This window comes from Bemisia tabaci, chromosome 2 (assembly GCF_918797505.1).
Source record: "Bemisia tabaci chromosome 2, PGI_BMITA_v3".
NCBI lineage: Eukaryota > Metazoa > Arthropoda > Insecta > Hemiptera > Aleyrodidae > Bemisia > Bemisia tabaci.
The window spans coordinates 1,275,408-1,298,703 of NC_092794.1; the positions used below are offsets into that span (position 1 = coordinate 1,275,408).

A 23,296-nucleotide genomic window follows, 5' to 3' on the forward strand; every position below is an offset into this window, starting at 1 on the left:
CGTGCCGATACTTGCCAGGTGATTTCAGCCATTATTCACTGATCAGTGAAACATACTATTGAGACGTTAATATCATCCTCACTTATAAAACTTTGTTAATATAGTTTTCATGTCACATTATTTTTTTAAAAAAAAAAAAAAAACTCTGAATGTTGTGCAGCTATATAGCTGTTCTTGTCTTCCCACAATTTATGGCACATTTTTTTTTGAGGGGGGGGGGGGGCAGAGGAGAGTCTATTAAGCATTACGTTTGTAATTAATAAGGGGGGGGGGGTGGGTTGCGTTGCATAGTAGTGTCAATGGGCAGCGTCCGTTACAGTCGTTTCAGGTATTAAGGGGTACTTGCCCTATTCATTCACCAAACAATGCCCCATCACTTCCCAAAATTTCAAGCCCCCCAAAAATTTTGGGGGTGGGGTCAAAGTTTTTGCAACATTTTCGCGAATTTGTCGCTCAAAAACCGAGAAGTTTTAGAAAACGCGGTTGAAACAAGCGTTTCCAGCGTGACGAGAGCTTTCAGAATATGTATAACATCATAGGGTTTAGTCGACTTCAGCTCGAGTTATTGCCTCCGAAGCGGCGGAAAGCTAAAAGAAGACCCCATTTTTTTTCACGTCCGGGCCGATCTCAAAAAAAGCCATTTTTTTCATTTCGATGAAAAACTGCTATGTTTTTCCTGACTCTCTGTAGCCCCTCTAGCTTCTTACCGCATGCTATGGAAATGTTTTGGTCACAAGTCATAAGAGCGGAAAGGAGCGAAGGTAGGGAAAATCGGCTAATTCAAACTGCGCGCGCGGCGTTGATCGGTAGGAAAACGTCCCATCCCACTCACAATCAGTTCTGCGAATCACACTCCTCGGCCGAACTCGCATTGTTGCCTTGTGTCGTCTGGTCCGTCGCCGCGCGCAGTACCCGATGACTTATGAAGATTGAAATAAAAATGGGAAGCTTTTCACATTAAACTCTTCAGAACGACCAAGAGGATCTAAAAACTTTCATGAGCCTGAATAGGTGGTGCATGGAAACGTGGAACAGAAGGATCCAATCGTCGGTTTAGTTAACTAGACCCTCTGCCAGGCATCGCTAGTGTCGCCGCTAACTGATGTTGGGGGTCCTTATTTATTCTCTTGGTCCATGGCGAATCCCAGAAGGTGCGTTGTTAAAAATAACTTTTGCCGCCCAACAAAAATGGCTGAATCTCAGCAGAGATGCGTTGTTAAAGTCCACAACTGCCCAACGAAAATTACCCGTTTTCCAAGATGGCTGCTCAGCAAACTGCCCAACAGCTCAGCGAGGTTTTTGGCAGCTGTCGACCGCTGCCGAGTTTGCTGAATTGTTGTTATGTTATTGTTTACATCCATAACCGCCATTTTTTCGCACTTCTTCGCCACATGTTCGTCACCAGACTGACTTGCAATTGTTTATAATCGTTTATTGCGTCAATTTCGTAATAATGTGGGTGTTAATAAGATTTTTAAATGTTTAAATTATTAAATTTCAATAAAACTTAACCTCCAAATCCGCAGAATCCGACGGGAATTTAACAACGACACCTCGATTTTCTCCCGTCTGTTAAGCTGACGTCGTCGTTAAGATGACGTCAATCCTGCTGAGATTCAGCCATTTTTGTTGGGCAGTAAAAGTAATTTAACAACGCACCTCTTGATTGACGTCATCTCAACGACGACGTTAGAACCCCTTTAGATGCGTTGTTAAAGTCCACAACTGCCCAACGAAAATTACCCGTTGAGTGTTGAGCTCAACGAAAGCGTTGGTAAATTCCAGTGGATTTACCCGTTTTCCAAGATGGCTGCTCAGCAAACTACCCAACAGCTCAGCGAGGTTTCTGGCTGCTGCGGACTGCTGCCGAGTTCACTGGATTGTTATTCCGCCATTTTTTTCTCACTTTAACCTCACACCACGCAACACACTTTGCCGGTCGCCAGTCAGTCTAGGGAGAATTGCTTGTTTTGTTTGTTCTTTCCTCTTCCTCCGCGAGTTCCGTTGTGCTCTGCTCTTTTTCTTTTTACGAAGATGTGGGTCCTCATTCGATTGAATGTCATTACTTTAAAAGTGGAACTGCCAGAGCAGTTTCCATGAGCATATTATCCTCTTCTTCGTCAATCATGTCAAACACTAAAATAATGCTTCACAGAAGATTGAGAAGATTCTTTCGAACGAAAAAAGCTTTGACTTTATCACCGGGCACATATGTCAAAAATTTCATTATCAATTTCACAACATCAACATAACCTCCAAATCATCTCAATCCAACGGGAATTTAACAACGGCACCAAGATTTTCTTCCGTCCGTTGAGCTGACGTCGTCGTTGAGATGACGTCAATCCTGCGGAGAGTCAGCCATTTTCGTTGGGCAGCAAAAGTAATTTAACAACGCACCTTTTATACTGAGAGTCAAGACAACACCCCTACATGGAGTCACGGACTGGAATAGAGTACCCTAGAGTACCTACAGAGTATGGCCATTTCTGTTCAGGTTATTCATTGGTCGCGTGAAAATAGGCTGACACGATAGACGCGTTGTTAAAGTCAGAAGTGCAACCTCTGAGTTATCCGCTGAATGGCTGAGCTCAGCCGAAGTGTTGTTATTAAACGTTTTCTAAGTTATCCGCTGAGGTAAGCAAAGACCGCCATCTTCTCAGCAAAATGACGCAGCGCTCAGCCTGCCTCCCAGGGCGCTTACCAGTTTTGCTGAGAAGATGGCGGCCTTTGTTTACTAACAAGTTTGCATCCTAACAAGTTTGCATCATCGCTCAGCGGATAACTAAAAATGGCGGACTGACGTCATTTCGCAGACTTCAATTTCTAACTTTAACAACGCGTCTGATGTTCTTACGGCCGTAAATAAACAAACAAGATGGCTGTTATCAGCAAGCAAGAATGAGGTTAAGCGGACTGCACACACAGCAAGTGGGGATCTACAAGTGACTGCAAGTGGCTCATCGGTTACATCGGTGAGCGTTATAATTATGATTGTAAAAAATGTTGAATAATGGGAAAATTAAAGCTAAATCGTGGGATAAGCACCAGTTGTTTACGAACGTTAGGATAATAAACTTTTTTAACTTGAAGGTAGCTCTTTTGAATGTTTTTCGACCTTAGTCACCCTCTATGGGTGTGTACTGAATGTATTTTTCTACGTACTTTTCATATCTGGCCATAAAAATGGATTCCTGTGAAATTTAAAAGGCCTAACGGTCCATTGTTGCCAATTTTCACCATTTTTAGGTGTTTTTTCAAGTTTACACGTGTGAAACTTAATTTAATCTAAAAACCGTGTACTTTTTCGGAAAGGACGTAAAAAAATACATGAAATGCGGTTCGTAACTTTTTCCTACGTTGCCAAGTTTTCGAGAAATATCGTCCTGAAGCGCCAAAAATGCCAAAAAATTGGATTAATCATCACTCCGAAGGTTCCGGAAAGTGAATTTTAAGTTTTATTTCACTACAAATAACGTATCAAAAATGGAAAATTGCAATGCGTCTCACGGAATATGTAATGGCTCAGATGAACGTGACAAAATGGACCCTCAAGGTGCTTTTACCTTATCCTTCACTCCAGTTCACCTCTTTATTCCTGTAACCTCGAGATAACCCTTGGTTCTCAAGATGTTTGCTACAGGCCAGATACACCAAATAACAGAAACTCCGTGGGGAAAGTGTCTAACGATCCACATAAAAGTCATAATTCACTTTCTAGAACCTTCGGAGTGATGATTAATCCAATTTTTTGGCATTTTTGGCGCTTCAGGACGATATTTCTCGAAAACTTGGCAACGTAGGAAAAAGTTACGAATCGCATTTTATGTATTTTTTTACGTCCTTTCCGAAAAAGTACACGGTTTTTAGATTAAATTAAGTTTCACACATGTAAACTTGAAAAAACCCCTAAAAATGGTGAAAATTGGCAACAATGGACCGTTAGGCCTTTTAAATTTCACAGGAATCCATTTTTATGGCCAGATATGAAAAGTACGTAGAAAAATACATTCAGTACACACCCATAGAGGGTGACTAAGGTCGAAAAACATTCAAAAGAGCTACCTTCAAGTTAAAAAAGGCCGCTAAAATCGACATCCCGGTCGATTTTCACATCGTGGGAATCCAGGTACAACTATAATTGTTTGATATGTTGTATATATAGGTAAGAGCTGTTACGTACGTCAATATAAAAGTTGTACCCCACTTTCTTGAACCTTAAGCGTGGCAATTTATCGAATTTTTGCCTCTTTGGGACGATTTTTCTCGAAAATTTGGCAACGTAGGAAAAAGTTTTACTGAACATTTTTTGTTCATTTTTTTGCATTCTTTTCGAAAACGTACACAGTTTTTAGTTTGAATTGATTTCTGCGTGTGTACAATTGAAAAAAACCCTAAAAATGGTCCAAAAATGGCAACAATGGGCCATAAGGCCCCTGAAAATTTATCGGAGGCCTTTAAAAAGGCCAGAAACGGAAAGTACGCAAAAAAATACGTAGGAATTATCTGCTGTAAGAGTGATAACAGTCGAAAAAGTCGACGAAAATAACTATTTTTCGATGCCGAGATTCTGAGTTTGAGGCGTTGTTGCACCTTTGCATGGGCTCCGTTCGGTGAAATATTTGGCATAAAGTCTACCTAGGACTAGTACTTTGAAAATATGAAATATTCAGTAAAATCCAGATGGGGCCGGAAAAGGCCCAAAACGATACTCCTCCTTTGTGTTTGAAACCTTATTTTACACTAAAGACTAGGTTATCGCACTCCGCATAAACGAACCGGAGGTTGAAATTAGTTGAAATTCGACTTCAAATGCGATTTTCAGGTGCGCGATCGGCAATATGGCGGATTTATTATCCTAACGTTCGTAAACAACTGGTGCTTATTCAAGCCACATTCAGCTCCCATATTCAGCGTGTGATTGCGGCATACGTTTATGCGAGGCTCGAAACCGAGGTTTCACGAAACCCGAGTTTGTAATACAAGTTTCCTCCGTCGGGTTTATGCGGGCGCTGTAACCCGACTTTCGCGGGAAATCAAACTTTCCGATTTTGGCGCTGTTTATGCGCCTATTTTTGATTGAACTTTAATTTCATGTGTGACCCGTTTTCACAAGCTATACTTAATTTTTCCACTATGAATTGATTCAATCAAATATTATTATTCTTTAACCCATGTATGTTCCACAATCTTTCCACAATATGTAAGCGGAGGTTTCATCTTCACTGGAAAAACCTTTACTGACTTTCTGAGGAACAGTTTGAAAAATGACAGTGGATGTTGAATCATTTTACGTTCCTCTTGAATGAATACCTAATCTCAACAACCCTCCAAATCATGCTTGAGCATATATTCTCAGTTCAGAGAGGTTGCCATAGGTAATTTTAGTGATGTAAAAAATGATTGTGGCAGGCGCAGAAATTCATCATGTTGTTGATTGAGTTTCTAATGATCTTACAATAAGTAGGCATTGAAAGTGTAGGAGTGCTGATCCAGTAAAGCACCGCACCTTCACTCCATGGTGTCATAAAGATTGTACGTCTGCCATTATTGTAGTGAAACAAGTACAGAATCGGGAATACTTATGGGAATCCCTCCTTCAAAATATGATCAAAATAAGAGGATATTGATAGGTTAACAATGTATTGGTGAAGCAGAAGTGCCTAAATCCTCTTGAGGCAAAGAACAGTGACAATCTTAACAAACTGATGACGCTTCACAAATTTTGAATTTCCACATTTCCAGAGACTCGCGCTGAAATCCTGTTTCTCACCCCTCTTTCCGACTGCTCTCCGAGTCCATGAGCAAGCTAGAAAGAAAATAGGCAAGCTGCCTACTACTGTTCGCCGTATGTGTCTTTTTTCTTAAACTTGAGTTTCAAAGGTGACTCATGTAAAGAGCAATTGACACACAAGATTTCAAAACCTGCCATTACATTTCACTAACCAAAGACACAAACCCAACCTTACCATTGATATTCTTTCGCTTAGACTGTATATTATTCTTCCATCGAGATTCGATATGAACTCAATTCAAAAATGCTTCCGAATTTAATTATTCGGGCAGATTGGAATATGGAGCTTTCAGTCCATCTGTAAAGCGCATTTACTGACATTCACTGCTGTTACAAGATATTTAGCACAGGCAGAGCCACTTTCCACAGTTGATGCATCTCTATCGCCAAGGCTTAATTATGACAAGTAGTTGAACGACCAAAAATTGTTACACGCCTCAATAAAAATCGTATTCTTATCTCAAATTGCAAATCTTGGATCACAGAGCACTCACCAAAAAATCTCCTTCCTTCTGCCTCAGTTTGAGGAGAGTGACGATACTTTAGAGAAATAACTTTGAACTAGTTTCAATAAATTATGGCCTCAGAATTTGAGTCATCATTTACAAGAGATTGGATCAAAAAAATAAGTCAGCAGGTCACGGTTGTGGCTGGTCACACACTTTCAGTAGGATAACCAGGAAATAGATGCACGGATAACACACAAATTTAAGAGCTACACAGCTCTGATTGGATCAGATTTTGGATTTAATCGGTAGATTGAAATGAAAAACTTCGGTGCACTACTTAAAGGGAAGCAGGGTGCCTTATCTTGAAATCCTGGGCAAATCGTGTGGATACAATAAGAAAGTTCTCCGCAGACGATGAACTAGTAAGGCTATTACTCAGTTGTAGCCTATAATGCTCTTTGCTTGCTTTGTTTCTCAGTACTTCGTCTTGTCTGTAAAGTTGGTTGGATGAAAAGGAGCAGAGTTCTAGTTTAGACAACACGATATGCATCAATGCATGTCATCAGCTATTAGGTGTGTAAGTGAAAGAAATAAAAAATGGGCAAATTTTATCCATTTGATAACACATTTCTGTTGATACACACAAACATTTAGAGCTGCAGGGACTAGAATTAAGGGGCTTGGAGGACAAGGCGCATAAGTGTAGTTTTCGCTATTACGAGAAATGCATGTTTGAAGTTTCGATTCAATCCAGCAAACTCGGCAGCGGTCTACAGCAGCCAAAAACCTCGCTGAGCTGATGGGTAGTTTGCTGAGCAGCCATCTTGGAAAACGGGTCAATCCTCCAGAATTCACTAGAGTCCCTTTAAGGGACTCCATAGAATTCACCGACGCTTTCGTTGAGCTCAACGCTCAGCGGGTAATTTTTGTTGGGCAGTTGTGGACTTTAACAACGCATCTGAGGTTGGCCGATTTTGCTGAGAAGGTGGCGGCTTTTGTTTACTAACAATTTTACGTCATTGCTAAGCGGATAACATAAAAATGGCGGACTGTCGTCATTTCGCTGCCTTCAGGTGATTCGATCAGAGATAAGAGACCCTCCACCATAGAATAATAAAGCTAACGCCTATAGAAGGGACACTCGCGTAAGCGGCCGTTGTGACTCTCGCCTGCTGTGTCCAGGTTTGGTTAGGTCTCGTTACCCTATACTTTTCTGAACCCGCCAGCTCTTTGCAAGGTTGTCAAATGTAATAGTAGGGCCCAGCTAATTGCAGGGTTGCCAAATGTAATCAGTGGTGCCAAAGGAGAGTCTAATGTTTTGCAAGTGTAAAAGTCACTGCCACAGAGTAAAAGAGTTTAAGTATCAAAATTTATGTAACGAAAACGATTTCCACAGCCTCGTCGTGCTCATGCTGGCCAGATGACTGATAAAATCACATGTGATCAGCTACAGTTAGAGTGTTACAGTTGGCTATTACCGCCATTTTCATTTCTGAATGTGAACAACACCCGCCAGCTCCAGCTCAAGAGCTCCAGGTCCCTGTTCTTCTTCTTCGCCACGAAATCTGCGAGAGTGTCCTTTCTATAGGCGTAGCCTTATTATTCTATGCCTCCACTGGCCTCCTAGCGACAGGTGGAAGCTTTTACCAGGGACCAGTTCTATAGGACCCTGGACTCCCGTAAGAGTCAATGTAAAAATTCGTGAGCAGGTACTAGTGCTGCTATCTCGCGTTAGAGTCCCTTTATAACCCAGAGTTAAGACAACTCGATTATCAGCTGACTGGCAGCCGGCCTTGGCTGGCCATGGAGGCCGAAACGAGTGCACTCAAACGAACGATATTGAGGGATAAGGATAAGGAATCCTCCGATGTCTGTCATCCAAAAACAACAACATCAACAAAAACTGATCAAAACCTTAAAATTAGATTGATTAGTGGATAATTTCTTAATATATTTTCATTTTGGTGCGATTAAAATAACAATTCACTCTTGATAAACCACAATTTAGTTATATTTTCATTACTTTTGTTCACATTCGAGGTACCGCCATCTTGGTGCACTCGTTTCGGCCTCCATGAGCGAGAACCAATCAGAATTGGATTTTTTTTTAGGCCACTTTCAGCCTAACCAAAAGTGAGTTGTCTTAACTCTGGGTTATAAAGGGACTCTATCTCGCGTAGGATCCTCGCAACTCACTGCTGTTATCAGTTGTTGGACTTCATTAAAATCCGTAGGATCGCGTATAACTGCAAAAAATCGAATTTTTCACCGCACTATTTCATGCGGCAGGCCCTTCCTTGTCGAAAGGGGTCGAAAAACGCCAAAAATATACTTATTTTTCAAGAATTCAGCCGCCTTATGTGTTATTTTTCAATCTCCGGCTTAACCTAACTTTTGGAGCGGGCGATGGATGAGTCGAGGTTCGGGGGGAAGGATCCTCTGAGTTGACTAGGATCCTACGCGAGAATGCGCTGCAATCACCCGCTCACAACAGAGCGGCGTCCTATAGAACTAGTCCCTGCTTTTACTTTCGGAGTTTCAACAATTCCTTACGGACCATTACCAGGGAGCACCAGTCATCACCCTAGTTTCGACTGTTGACTTACCAACATAGTTGATGATGAGCTTCGGATGACGTAATGAGCCAAACAAGTTTCCCAAACGTCGGCCATTTTCGGCTTGTTTGCAAAACGAAACTGCCAACACTAGAGTACCTTTATAGACAGAGTATGGCCATTTCTGTTCCGGTTTTTCATTGGTCGCGTGAAAATAGGCTGACACAATGTTCTTAGGGCCGTACATAAACAAACAAGATGGCTGTTATCAGCAAGCAAGATTGAGGTTATGCACATCTTACATCCTCCTGTGATAAAGGTGAAAGGCGATTTAACAATGTTTTCATGTATTTTTCGTGTGCTATTCGGAGATATGCTAATTTAAATTGTTACTGCCGCATAATTGAGATTTTTGTGAAATTTAGCTTCTTATCGATGTTAAGGTGAGCCGCCATTTTGTTTGTTTATTTACGGCCCTAAGAGCATCATGAAGCCTAAAAACTCGTTGACCAATCAAAAAGCGGAACAGTTTTCCTGTAGTAAAAAGATACGAATGGCCATACTCTGTCTATAAAGGTACTCTAGCCAACACGTTGTTGAACATCAACCATGTAGGTAAGTCAACAGTAGATAGAGTGCTGAAGTCCCGAAAGTGAAAGCTTCCACAATGGCCAAGATACTAGTGGAGGGTCTCTTGTCTTTGGATTCGATGGACGCCATATTTTGTGTCAGAACGGCATGCAATTTATCGCATCAATTGGTTCCATTTTTTCAGCTACATTTTTCTCTAATTTCAAGATCGCAGTTCTGGTGTCAGGAGACTATAGCACCTACTTACCAATTTTAACAAAAAAATTCAATCGAGTAAAGGTGTGATTTTTTTAGAGAGAAAATATCGCATTTGAGTGCAGTTTCGATATCAGTATCGAATGCGATGTTTTCTCTCTGAAAAAACCACGACTTTATTACGTTGAATTTCTTTGTTAAAATGGAGATATTGCATGTGCGTAAGGGATTTGCGATTGGACCATTGATTCTTATGTAAAAGCTCTCGAGAAACACGATGGTGCCACTGGTTTTCTCTGAAATCATCTCCCAAGCTCAAAAAAAGCTCTCAAAGTGAAACCAAAATGGAGGGGATATCCCACCCTACCCTGAGAGTCCACTTCTACGTCAAAACAAACTCTCCATGCAAAGATAGGGAGCAAATACATTAGCAGGGTTGCCGTGTTTTCAGTTTTGGAGTCCCCAAATAAAGTGGCAACCCTGCTAATGTATTTGCACCGTATCTATGTATAGAGAGTTTGTTTTGATGTAGAGGTGGACTCTCAGAGTAGGGTGGGATATCCCCTCCATATTGGCCTCACTTTTAGAGCTTTTTTTGAGCTTAGGAGATGATTTCAGAGAAAACCAGAGGCACCATCGTGTTTCTCGCGAACTTTTACATAAGAATCAATGGTAAAATCGCAAATCCCTCACACATGCAACATCTCCATTGGTAAGTGAGTGATTTTGCTTTAGTCCCCTGACAACAGAATTGCGATCTCAAAATTGGAGGAAAATGACGTGTAGCTGAAAAAATGGAACCAATTGATGCGATATATCGCATGCCGTTCTGACACAAAATATGGCGTCCATCAAATCACCTTAACTTTAACAATGCGTCTCTTGTTAGAGTCCCATTAGGTATGGATCCTCTGCGCGTTACAGCCAGTCACAGCCTTTAACTGGCGGCTCAACCTGAAATGCTACAAAGCGACCACCTTTTTTTATCTGCTTAATGCAACCACGGCAGAGTTATATACAAGGTTGATCAACAGCAGGAGGTGCACATCCAGCCGTATTGACGCACTAGTGGGAACTCGATCAAGCGCGCAGTTCAAACTGCTTGTTTTGATATGCTACTTATGGTGTTCTGGAGTACCCGTCCACTGTCTTTTCCTCCCCACGGCCGAGAATTGAGCTTCAGGGCGACAATTTTCAGGGTTACTCTGCCCTCATATAATTCAATGAAAATGTTTTCAGTCCCCCGAAACCCCATGGGGGGGGGGTGCCCTCATTTCTCGCATATTACATGAAGGAAGAGTATTATATTTTGACTTTGGATTCAAAGTTTATGGTCAAAAACGAGAACTTCATGCACCGTGCATGCACTCTTCCCCCAAATTACGGGGGTACGGGGGTTACGGGGTATCTTGGGCTTTCAATTGGAGACTGAAGGCGTCAAAATTATCAGATATTCAAAATCTAAAAGTCCTCTAAGAGAATAGATCAATACCTTCTCTTTGATTTGACATGTAACTCCTGTTGACCCCAAATTATGGAGACCACGACACCCTGAAAATGTTGGGGCCTTGGAGAAAAGAAGCAATTTAAAATATAGTGATAATAATAAAGAAACATTCGAAAAATTCGCTCAAATGCGTTTAATAAATACATATTTTCATATTCTGTTGCAATAAAATAATGTGCGCCTATAAATGGCATCAGTCTGCTTATTTGCACCTTGCACCAGACGCGTCAATTCAAAGTTCGCGCCACTAGAGTTCCTACTAGTACGTCATCAACATGGCGCAGAAATGGGCGATTGTACCAACCTCTTTTCAATTGCTTTTCAAACGAGTGTGTGACGTAAAGCTTGTCATTTCTCCCTCTACCGGTATTCGTTGTAAACATACATTATTCAGTACGAGTACGACGAGAATTCCCTCCTCTCTTTGCTGACAACGACAACGACCATTTTGTTCCATTAATTGTTTTGGGCATTCGGTTTACGGCCGCCTTCTTCTCTTAAACTGAGTTTTGGCAGCTTTTAAGTTGTCTCGACGTACTACATCGTTTTATTTGTGTTCGGGCTCGTGAAAAATTTCGGTCGGATGTTACAATCTATTTCCTGTATGATGAACGATCGTTGTTGGATTCGCTGGATTCTCTGTTCATGGCGTTCATTTCGTTTATCAGCGCAACGTCCAATTTCAGTTTCGTACTCCTCCGAAAATCCGCTGTGCCCGTGTGCTCTGAAGCCGTGATATCTTCCTCATATTAGTCATTTACGTTCGATCTGATCTCTGCTTGAGTCAGAGGTTTATTACTGCTTACACCCCAGCATCGAGGAATGACACAATTGTTTTGTGAATCTTTATCAGTTGAGTGTAGTCCAGTTTACTTTTTAACTCGCTGACTTGGGTCTAATCAGTACAAATCCTCTTTCGTTCTTTCTTATCTTGTGACAAATGATACCCTTCTTATAGATTTTCAGCCAATCTTTTTAATTTGTACCAGGCTATTGAACAATTTTTAACGAAGGAAGTACAGTACGTCTTAACAAATCGTCAGGAGTGGAATTCTAGCTGCAGGAAACCGGTTGTCATCTCTCCATCGCTTCCTGTTTCTCCATCTAGTTCTTGGATTTCCCCATCAACATTCCAGACAACCTCTCCTGATGATGGTGTGAACGTCAGGAAATCGGTAAGGAACGTTTAACCCTTTCCTGCTCCATGTGATCGGTAATTTGCAGGTAGAAATATTTTTTATGAAGAAAGTGAGAAAGCCTTGATAGCCTGTTCATTCTGCCTCTTGTGATTTTCAAGCATTTTCTGTAATTGCATTCAAGTCAGTATCTGAAACCAGGGACAAGATCTATAAGATGTTGTACCGTTGAGATAGCCAATTGCAGCACAACCTCACGTAAGATCCTCTTATAATCAGATGATCCTTCTCCGAGAACCTTGATCCATCCCATGCCTGCTTCAAATGTGAGCGTTGTCTACGAGAATGGAGAGGCCGTAACTGCATTTCTGTGACGTCCTGCTAGTAGATGAAACTTGGCTGCGGTTTAACATGTGTTCGTATGGGAAAATGCCTGACAGGTGTTACTTTCATGCGGTTATCTTCTTTGGGGTTGATCTGATGCAAAAATTCAATAGGACCTTTTCGAGAGAAGACGGAATGAGTCAGTTTGTTAAGCTCGGGAGGGATTTGCCTGCAATTAGTCGAATTTAACAGATTTCGGTACGAAACGAATGATGAGAACGTTAAAATTTCACCAAAAATTGTCTCCGCGGAGATATAACGCTCCCTTTTTAGGGGTCCTCGAAAACATGTTTGAACTAACCGCCATGAATCTACGCGTTACAGACAGGAAGATGGCGGCGATGAAGCCAACCTGCTTACTACTGCCTCGCTACTGTTATTGACATCACGATTTCTTGTTTGAGGTTAAGTAAGTTCTATTTGAATGTTTCATATCCTACATAAATATGTATCGCATTCTAATTGAAAAGCTTAAAGAATTAAGAACAATTGGCATAAATCTCAAACAAAGTAACCTACATAACCTCCAATTGACCAACAAAAACACACCGCCAACGTGCCGCCACCGTGTATTCTTCCACTACGCATTCCGCCGCCATATTGATCGTGACCTGTACATTCCAAACCTACGAGCGCCCAGTTCAAACGCTGTTTTAGGCCACCCTAATTTTTGGCACTTTCAAATAAACTTTTTTTCTTTTAAATTAAAACAATGAACGAAACTAAAAAACAGCGAACCGATTAAATCAACTAAGGCTAAAATCAAATTAAAAACTCAATTCGCTTACGTATCTAATTGCCAGACTAGTTTCGGGAGCTTCAATCGTCTCCCATCTTCCCGAAGATGGGAGACGATTGAAGCTCCCGAAACTAGTCTGGCAATTAGATACGTAAGCGAATTGAGTTTTTAATTTGATTTTAGCCTTAGTTGAAACTTTTTTTCTGTTTGCAGTCATCAAAAAAAAAATTAGGATAAAAACTGTAAGCTTCGGTCACTTACTACTTTCCAATGACACAATAATAAAAACGACTTAACAGACTTATTTCACCTCCGAAAACTAACCAATCCATTCATGACATTGTCTGATAGTTGAGGAAATGGAAGTGTAACACCGAAAATCAATACTCCACTCAGATTCAAACGTTCCTCTCACGCAACTTCGCGATTGGTCCACGCTGCGACTGCCTCACTTATTTATGCATCGACGACCCGAAGTTGCTTGTTGTTTTAGGTAAATATCTACTAGCGTGAGGTCTTTATACTGACCAGTTACGGCCTCTCCATTCTCGTAGGCAACGATTTGAGGTAATGGCGATAGTTGATAAATAAACTGTTCGAAAGCTGAATCATTGCAATGTAAATATTTTTTCAAGGATTTCGACTTCTTTTAACAAGAAAGGCCCAGGTTCTGTTCAACAAAGGAAGCCAAAACCTACTGCAGGCAGACCTGTCAGATCTTGTGCATTTTTTGTTATGTCTCACATCTGATAAGTGCAATTCGTTGCAGGATACTATGCGAGGTTGCAGTTCGAGTAACTGCTAACAAAATTTTCACATTGGTTCTTTCAGGCGTTCAGGGTAGTACTCATTCTTGCGGAAGCTAATTACTAGATGAAAGAGTTAGGGTAAGCTGTGAAATCAACAGTAGCTTACAATCATGGTATTGTCTGATAAGTCATTTTATCACAATGTTAGTCCGGTTGATTGTTTCCAATACCAATGAAAACGGAATACTTCTACCTGAAGTTGCAGAACTCATGTGAGAGCCTGTGAGTGCACTGCACTGTGAATTTTTACACTAGGCCGCACGGTACGAGATGGGAAAGTGATTTTTAAAGTTCTTTAAGACGAATGGTGCAAAAATCATATCATGAATGTTTCGGGGAACTGGAACATAAGTACCCTTTAATATGCCCTCCAAACTGCTTTTGCAACGAGCAATTCAATACCTTCATATGTAGTTAACTACTTCCCCCCTCCCCTCACCATTACCTTGAAGCCACAGTTGCATTTGAATATGGTGAAAGAGTTTATTTTCTTCAAAGAAGTGTGTAGTTAAAAGTCTAAAAAATCCATTTCTAGCATTAATTTTATGAAAAATTACTTAGGGGTGAAGATTTTTTAAAATACCTTTATTTTGACAGCTTTTCCTCTTGGTCTCCAGTAGTCCCTATCAGGCCCCACTTCCACCATTGGAATTTATTTTTCTCCTTGTAGATAAAGATTCAGCCGCCAAAATTTAGTGCATTCCGCGCTTTCAGACTTGGAGTATAAGGGAAAACTCCTCTCCTGTCACATTTCACTTCTAGAAGTCAATAATAGCTTTTTTTTAGGTTTTCCCCTGAAGAGCGGGTTAAAGCTACGGCCTGATGTTTTCTAATCTCACACCTGATCATCAGGTATTTTCCTCTAGGAGGCATTGTTATTTCACTTGTGATCTAATGGGACTGCAAATTGAAAGTGAAAAATGGAACAGTTAGGCACACCAGTGTACAGGAGGGAGGCCAGTTCTGCATTATTTTCCTTGAAAAACTGTTATAAATACATTCATGAGGAGACATCCTAACAGCTTGAGAAGCAGGAATCTCAAGAGCGCAGTCATAGTTTTTGGACAGTTTCCCTGTGACATGTCTGTGTTTGGACTTGTGCGAAAGACCCCCCAATCATGTGTTACAGACATGATATGAAATCCTATAAACACTGTTGAATTTGTATTTTGTTTCCTTAAACCACACAATGCTCCGATGATCATAGAGGTAGCTATGGAGGCTTATTTCTAAAATCACCGGTTACTTCCAGGCTTTCTGTCATGTGTTTGTGGGAGGGGGGGGGGGGGCCCAATGTCCCAGCTTGGCAGTTAATATTGGTAGCTTAAACATTTTTTTAAGTATTTAAGAACGCTTCAAAGTAAACACTTCTTAAATAATAAAACCCTTTAGATAGTATTCCCGCTCCTGTTGTGGTTTAAACACTTTACATCGCACTTAACCACCAGTAATGGGTTTTTTTTGCAGAATCTCGTTCTAGAAGGTATATAGAATTTATTTTTTCATTTATTAAAAATTCCATATCATATGAAATGATCCTGAGGTTTAGTAATTTTTTTTTGCCAACAAATTCCTCAAAAGCCTCTTGTGCACTAGCTTCTCCAAAAATTTGGAAAATATTGACAAGAATCATGATACTAATGAGTCCATAATTAGGGAACAATGACTGTTGCCTTTTTTTCCTTAAATGGTATGAGTTTGCTGGTTTAAAAATGCATTTGGAAAAATACCACGCATCAAAATTATGTTAAAAAGAATAGCCAAAACATATGCCACTTTTTCAATAACTGATGTAACAATTGCAGAAGGTATATCATCCGCCCCTGTGGATTTTTTGTTGGGCAAATTTCGATTCGTTCGGCAATTTCTTCAGCATTTGTAAGTACTCTCATCTCAAGATGTGTTGAAGGAGCCCTATACTCACACAGATCCTCCGCACTCACCTCACTAGATTTCCCTGCTGCCATTAAAAGCGTTTTTATGAAGAAGTTATTGAATTCACATGCAATAGTTTCTCTACTTGACCAGTACCTGTATTTCTCAATTTTAGTACCATCGATTTCCCAATTCTGAATTTCCTAGGTTTGGTTTACATTTACCCAGTTGGTCATTTAGAATTTTCTAAGTTTTCTTACATTTGTTGTATAATTAAGTAATTTTATCCTGATACAATTTTTTCTTGAAATTCTTGGCATCCCTCACGATGCTTTTAAATTCTTTGACTTGGTCTTTAAAGTAACTAGGACCATTTTGCTCTGTTTGAGTAGTTGAATATTCTCATCATGCTTCAACACTGTTTCTTGGTTGATCAAGCTGTTGCCTTTCTTTTCATTTGCTGATATTCTCCACTGAACCAATGAACAGCTGTTTAAGTTGAAATTTTCTCATTTATTGTTCGTCAATTCTCAGTTGATTTAAGTACAAATGTAAGTATTGCTTAAGTTCAAGTATTTCTCTGTTTAATCATACAGAGAAGCCGGGTGGAGGCAATGCTAGAGAAAGCTCGTCTACAACCACAAAGAGTATGTCCTGCTGATCCTTTGCAGTTTGCGGAAAGTTGGAAGATTCCAATCTACTCTGTTGATGCAGTAAGTTTCGTAGCTAGAGTCATTTCATCAGAAAAAATAAAATTCTTTGACCTGATCCCATCTTTTCATTGAAATTCGGGCAACTTATTTTCTGCATTAGAAAGATTTGGTCATTTTCTTACTTTAGCATGCTCTGATCAAACTTCAATGAATTTTTAAAATGGAAAATTTTTCCCCACATTCTACGTGGTCAGTATCTTTGGAAGACCAAATTATTCAAACTATTCATTCCAAAACGATTAATTCCAATGAAAATTTTGGACATTTTATCTTTATAATTGGTTTTGCGATCATTCAGTCACCCAATTGAAAGGGGGTTATTCAAAATCGGCGATTTTACCCAACGCTTGGATTTTGCCCGGAGTTGGATATGTTGTTCCCCATCACAAGACACGCCTTTTTCCGGCATTGGCAAGTTCACCCGAAATTTCTCCCGAGCGCTACAGCGTTTCCAAGTTGAAAACAGGCAAATTCCGTAAGTGGCATTAAAATTGAGCTATGAAGTTGCGGTTTTAACGAAAATTCTCTAAAAATTACGCACGGGGCAACTCGCGGGGCACTCTCGCGCCCCGCGACGCCTAACCGCCATAGTCCCTTGTCCACCCACAGGTCCTCAGTAATTTGGAGCGCCCTTGTTCCTTTTTAAGCCCCTTATTGCCCTTTCCTGGGCATCTTCTTCAGTTTGGTGTTGTTACTTTTTTCTATTAAATTCCATTTTCTCAGAATTATAAAATAAAATTGTATACTAAATATAGGGCGATGAATAATAACGGTCAAATACCGCCATAATTCAACAATTGTACGTAATTTTGGCAATATTGCAATGCGTCTTGTCTTATTCTAATGAAGTCAGTCTGAGGAGTACATTTTATTCATTAATTTTTAGCAGAAAATTTTCCATTATTATTATTCATTATTAATATTCCATTATTGTTTCAAAATGTGGTTTATTGACACGATTCGATAAAACTCACTATTTTATGAATTTTTTCTCTCTGAACTAAATACCCTAGTAATTAGTATATATCTAAGTTGAAAATTAAATTATTCTACAGAAGTGTATTATTTTGCAAGAGAGATACATTTATAAAATTTAAATATAAGAGGTGAACAAAGGATATAGGACAATAATATCGAAAAAACCAGCGAAAATTAAAGTATTTTGTTTAAGCTTGGCAACATTGGAATATGTTCGATTTTATTTTATTGTTCAATTTTATTAAATTCTGCTCATGTTGTTCATTAGTATAGTCAAGAAACATTCTCTTAATTGGAAAACAAGAAACTTACGACAAAAACCGCAAAAAGCGCCAATTTTGGTGTCTTTTTTCCAGTTTGCTGCTTGTCGCGCGTTTAATTTTACCGTGAGCAGAAAGAATTTGACTCAGCTTGTAGATAGTTTAACGAGTTTTAACTGTGGAAATAACCAATTTTGTCGTCTGATCAACTCCTGGCAAGTCACAGGCTATAATCCGCCAAAAAGGCCGATTTTAAGCAATTTTTGCCAAATTTGGCAACATCTTGGTGACAATTTTTTATGAAATGGTCAAATTCGGATTCAGCGCCAAAAATTACATAGGAAACCATGGAATTAATGCTACCCGGTGTTTTTGGAGGCTAAAATTTCTATCCGCCCGGACTCAAAAAGCGTCGTCGCTCTATAAAGCTGTTCACAAAAATGATGATATCTCGCGAACCAAAAGTTTCCCAGCTAGCTATAATATATTGATGGATGCGGAATCAAACGAACTATCGATTAGACAACTTTTTATTCAAATTTGAAGATAGCTTTTTTGGGTATTTGCGGATATGTAACATTTGTCGAATTTAAAAATCGGAAACTTGGCAATAATGCATGTTAAAATTAATGCGACATTAAAAACATGGTCATTTCCTAAAAGAGGGTTAGAGAATTTTTAGAGAATTTTCGTTAAAACTGCAACTTCATAGCTCAATTTTAATGTCACTTACGGAATTTGCCTGTTTTCAACTTGGCAACGCTGTAGCGCGCGGGAAAAATTTCGGGTGAACTTGCCAATGCCGGAAAAAGGCGCGTCTTGTGATAGGGAATAACATATCCAACTCCGGGCAAAATCCAAGCGATGGGTAAAATCGCCGATTTTGAATAACCCTCTTTCAGACAGACTTATTTGCATTATTATAGGCATAGTATTCTACATGAACTTAAAATTTCATCAATACCACACCAGTCAAATTTTGGCAAAGAAGGGGTATCGATAAGGGCCTTTCCCCCCCCCCCCCCTTTCTTAGAATCTGGAAATTTATGCGGGTTTTCCAAGTTGACTCAATGTAGTTTATGAAAATAATCAAGATTTGGTGATGAAATAATCATAGGCCACTGGATACGTGTAAACCGCTGCCTGAACATACATCTGCAGGCGCATTTTTGCGACTAATGTGTATTTCTCTTTTTGACACTGAGCACATCGTCCAATTAAAACAAGCTTTTAATATGTTGTCAAGGAGGTTTTAGGACACATTTTAACCGTGGTTTGGTTTTAGTTGATGATGTGCTTATAGTTAAGAAAAAACTTTTTCAAAAGTCGACTTTTAAGGGACATCCTCGAAAATCTTTGGGAAACACGTGGTTAAGGTTTTTTTTTGGCCACAATTGAAGAAAATCTCCTTGTAAGAGTCGAAGAAGGCTTGGTAACTGCCCTCATTAATGTACGTAGCGTGCATACAGTTGGAGAGACAAGTTTACCTGAGATTTTTGGGGATTTCCCCTATAAGTCGGTTTTTGAAAAAGTGTTTTTTAACTATGAGCACACCATCTTTCTAAAACCAAACCAAGGTTAAAATGTGTCCTGAAGCTTCCTTGATAACATATTAAAAGCTCGTGCTAGTTAAACGATGTGCTCGGCGTCGAAAAAGCCTCGGAGTGATAGAAAACACGCATTTTTCGCTAAAATGCGCCTGCAAACGTATGTTCAGGCAACCGTTTAACACGTATCCAGTCAGAGTGTCTACCGGTCCCCAATGTCCCCGTTTATCCCCAATTTGGAAAGGTGTCCCCGGTATCCCCGAAGGTCCCCAAAAAATGACAAAAATCGTCCTTAACTCCGGCATTTTCAAGTTTTCCCGCCAGCCGCGGCGGCGCGGTATAACCAGGAATAAAAAAAACTGAAGTGTTGCTTGGTTTTTCGTATGTTTTCATCGGTTCAACATGATTTGGAAAATTAGTCACATAAAATACGCCTTCTAATGCCCTAACTAGCTTCTTTTCTCTTACTATTTCGGGGAAAAAAGTCACGGATTTTCTTGAAAAAACTCCTCTAAAAGTCCGCGAAAGTTCCCAATTTTGAATTTTTATAACTGGTAGACACCTGTAGTGGCCTATCGACCAAATCATGATTATTTCCATAAACTATATTGAGTCAACTTGGAAAACCCGCTTAAATTTCCAGATCATTGGGGGGGGGGGGGGGGGGCAAAAAAGGCCCTTATCGATACCCCTCCTTTTTTTAAATTAATGAAATCCCATGGTCTTTGATCATCACCAATGTGACTTGATTTGGTACACTGGCAGATCTTGAAAAATCAGCAAAAAAGACATCTAAATCTAACAATTTTAAGTAGATCCTTCTACGGTGCGCTTGAACTCACTTATTAACAACTTTTAATGTACATCAAAAATTCAAGTTGGAGGTTGTAGTGGGGACTTCCCTGATGGGTTTTTGGGCAATTTCGAAATTGGTTGTCGGAGCCTTTGGAAAAATAATCGTATTTTTCTGGTTTTTCAGGGATAAAATAGCATAATTGGCCTTGTGGCGACACATTAAACTTCCTCTCCCTCAACCTTGCCTAGACCGATCTGAATTTTTAGTATGTTCTCACCTGGTATAAGATGTGAATTTCCTAAAATTTTCATGCCCATACAAAATTGTATGCCTCTGCGACAGCGTTGCCAAGTTGCGGACTCCAAATTATTGAATTTGATGATAGAAGTAAGGTCTGTCAGTGTGATTTTCATTCAAAATCAAAAATTCAAGTTGGAAGTTGTAGTGGGGACTTCCCTGATGGGTTTTTGGGCTCTTCCGAAATCGGTTGTTGGAGCTCTCTGAAAAAAAATCGCATTTTTGTGGGTTTTTAGTGGTAAAACAGCAGACTGGGCTTGGGGCAACAAATTGAACCTCTTCTCCCTCATCCTTGCCGCGACCGATCTGAATTTTTAGTATGTAATAACCTGGTATTAGATGTAACTTTCCTAAAAAATTTCATGCCTGTACAAAATTTGTTGCCCCCCATGTAGTCCAGGTTCTTATGTTCAAAAAAAGCTTCCCGTGGAACGGTAAGTGAAGCAAGTGTGGAAAATATCTTAATCTCTTCATTTCGATGCGTAAAAAAAGAATTTCGATGTTGTCAAGCTCAATTTTGCGTCCAACCCCCCAAAATCAAGATGGCGGCCAAAATGGGGGCTCGGGGGGTGAAAATTATGGAATTTGATTTTGATGTCATGATTGGGGTCAATTCTTATGTAATTTTGGTCGTAGAATCCGAATTTGAGGTCCAAAATACTCTCTGACCCAAAGGGATGCCCCAAATCCAAGATGGCCGCCAAAATCTCCAAGATAGGGTCAAAACTGCGATACGTATGTAAAAGTGCCAAGTAGGGTGTCCTTGGTAGGGTTCTTTGGGTCGGAGATTTCACCTATGATGTCAAAAACTTACCACGGATCCATTGAAGCCCAAAAAAATCAAAATGGCGGCCAAAAGGGCTGCCGTTGCGGGGTGAAATATTTTGTTGAGGCAAACATCGTCGAATGAGGTGTCACTGTATAGGTTTTTTGGGTCGTAGATTCCAAAAGTGAGGTCCAAATAACAAAATAAGCTGATAGAAGTTCTCCAAAAGCCAAAATGGCGGCCATAATGGCTGCCGCCCAGGCATTGAACGCGTTTGAACAGTAGGGTGTCCCATTTTGGACGTTAAAAAAAAAAAAAAAAATGCGAAATCCAACAGAGATCCTGCCAAAAAGTTGTCTCATAGTTAGAAAAAAACGCAAAAAAAATCTCAGGGTCGTAGCTAAAGTTTGAGTGGTCCCGCAAGGTACTTAAGATGTTTCACCGATTTCTCATCTTGGCAATCTTGGCGATCTTGCAGATTTTTTTTCGGTAAATGCAATCGAGGTAAAAAGTCGCAAATGCGGATAATGAGACTTCTGATACTATATTTTAAGAGAAAAATAACGGTTTGGACCAACGAGGATCAGAATCCCTCGTTCTTAGCTCTCAAAATGCAAAAATCAGCGATTTTAGCATTTTGTAGTCAAACCGCTGCTCGACCGTCGCTCGACTTAAATGTCGCGGCATTTGACGCGCTGTTTCACAATGATCCCATTGTAGGAGTGAAAAGTCCTTCAAGTATGTTCATTAGAGGTGTAAGAGAGTCACTTTGACCAATTTTTGTTGCTTTTAAACATTGAGCTCATCGTTTAAAATGTTTTTTATTTTTTGTTTTGTTAATATAATTTTCCTGTTTTTCATCATTTTTTAAAATGGTTTAAAAAGGGCGACTCATCTTACACCAAAATTGAACTCCTTTGGCGAACAATATACGTAGATGGTCAAATACTTCCTCTAAAACAGTTTTTGGATTCAAAGCCTCCCAAAAAAGCCGATGTTGCCATATTTTATCCCCGGAAAACACAAAAAACCGAGTACCTATTTTAGTATTTGGAGGCTGTTCCTCACCGAGCTCATTGAGCAAATTTCAGCAAACCTTGAATTTTCATACGTTATGACCAGATTACTAGTGATTATGTACATGTGTTTATCTATACAGCCTCCCACCGAGGCGCGACGTTGCCATATACCATCGATAAAATTCGATAGAAATCCGCGTTTCCTTAGATTTGAGCCATTTTTTCGGATATTGCACATGGAATACATATGGGTCATTCCACGTCAACGCAACCATGCTCGAAACCCGACCCCCTCCGATTTGGCTGAAAATTGGTGTACGGGGTCTTTATATCATATTAAGAAACCTATTTTGAAGGGTTTTCCCATCTGACGCCCCGTTCGCGAGATATCGACCCCCAAAGATGGGGTGAATTTTAGCGGTATTCAAAACAGCCCGTTTTAGCGATTCTCATTTTCTCGACTCTCCTCTCTTTGACTCTCCATAGCGAGACTCTTTATCAATCCATCATGCTTTGAAAGAGTGTTTCTAGACCACTTTTTCATGTAGATTCTGAATATGCCATCGAAATTGAGCTTAGAATTATTTAAATGGCCGTAATTCAGGCTTTTTTAAAATTTACTATTTCTTTGCCATTCAATGTTCAAACTGAAATATCCAAAATACAGTCTCTCCGATTTTGTGTGAGTTCTTCATAGAACAGTGCATAGAGCGCGCTAAATATGCTCGTACAAGTAGAGTAACATCCTCGAATTCTTTTTTAGGGGGTCCGGCCCTTCCCGCATTGCAGGGTCCAGCCCTACCTTCTTCAGGACCCAGCCCTACCTTCTCCAGGGCCCAGCCCTATGTGGTTAGTGCTCGGCCCCGCCTCAGGTAGGACTAGGCCC

The 23,296-nt window shown here is 40.1% G+C and overlaps 1 protein-coding gene across 1 annotated transcript in view; it reads left to right on the plus strand.

Moving 5' to 3' along the window:
* The window catches only part of LOC109035976 (uncharacterized), a 68,958-nt gene that overhangs the window by 14,099 nt on the left and 31,563 nt on the right, over window positions 1-23,296 (plus strand). The window contains exons 3-4 of the mRNA XM_019049846.2: window positions 12,081-12,266; window positions 16,631-16,747. Coding sequence (XP_018905391.2) covers window positions 12,081-12,266; window positions 16,631-16,747 — 303 coding nt within the window. The remainder of the gene's footprint in view (window positions 1-12,080; window positions 12,267-16,630; window positions 16,748-23,296) is intronic.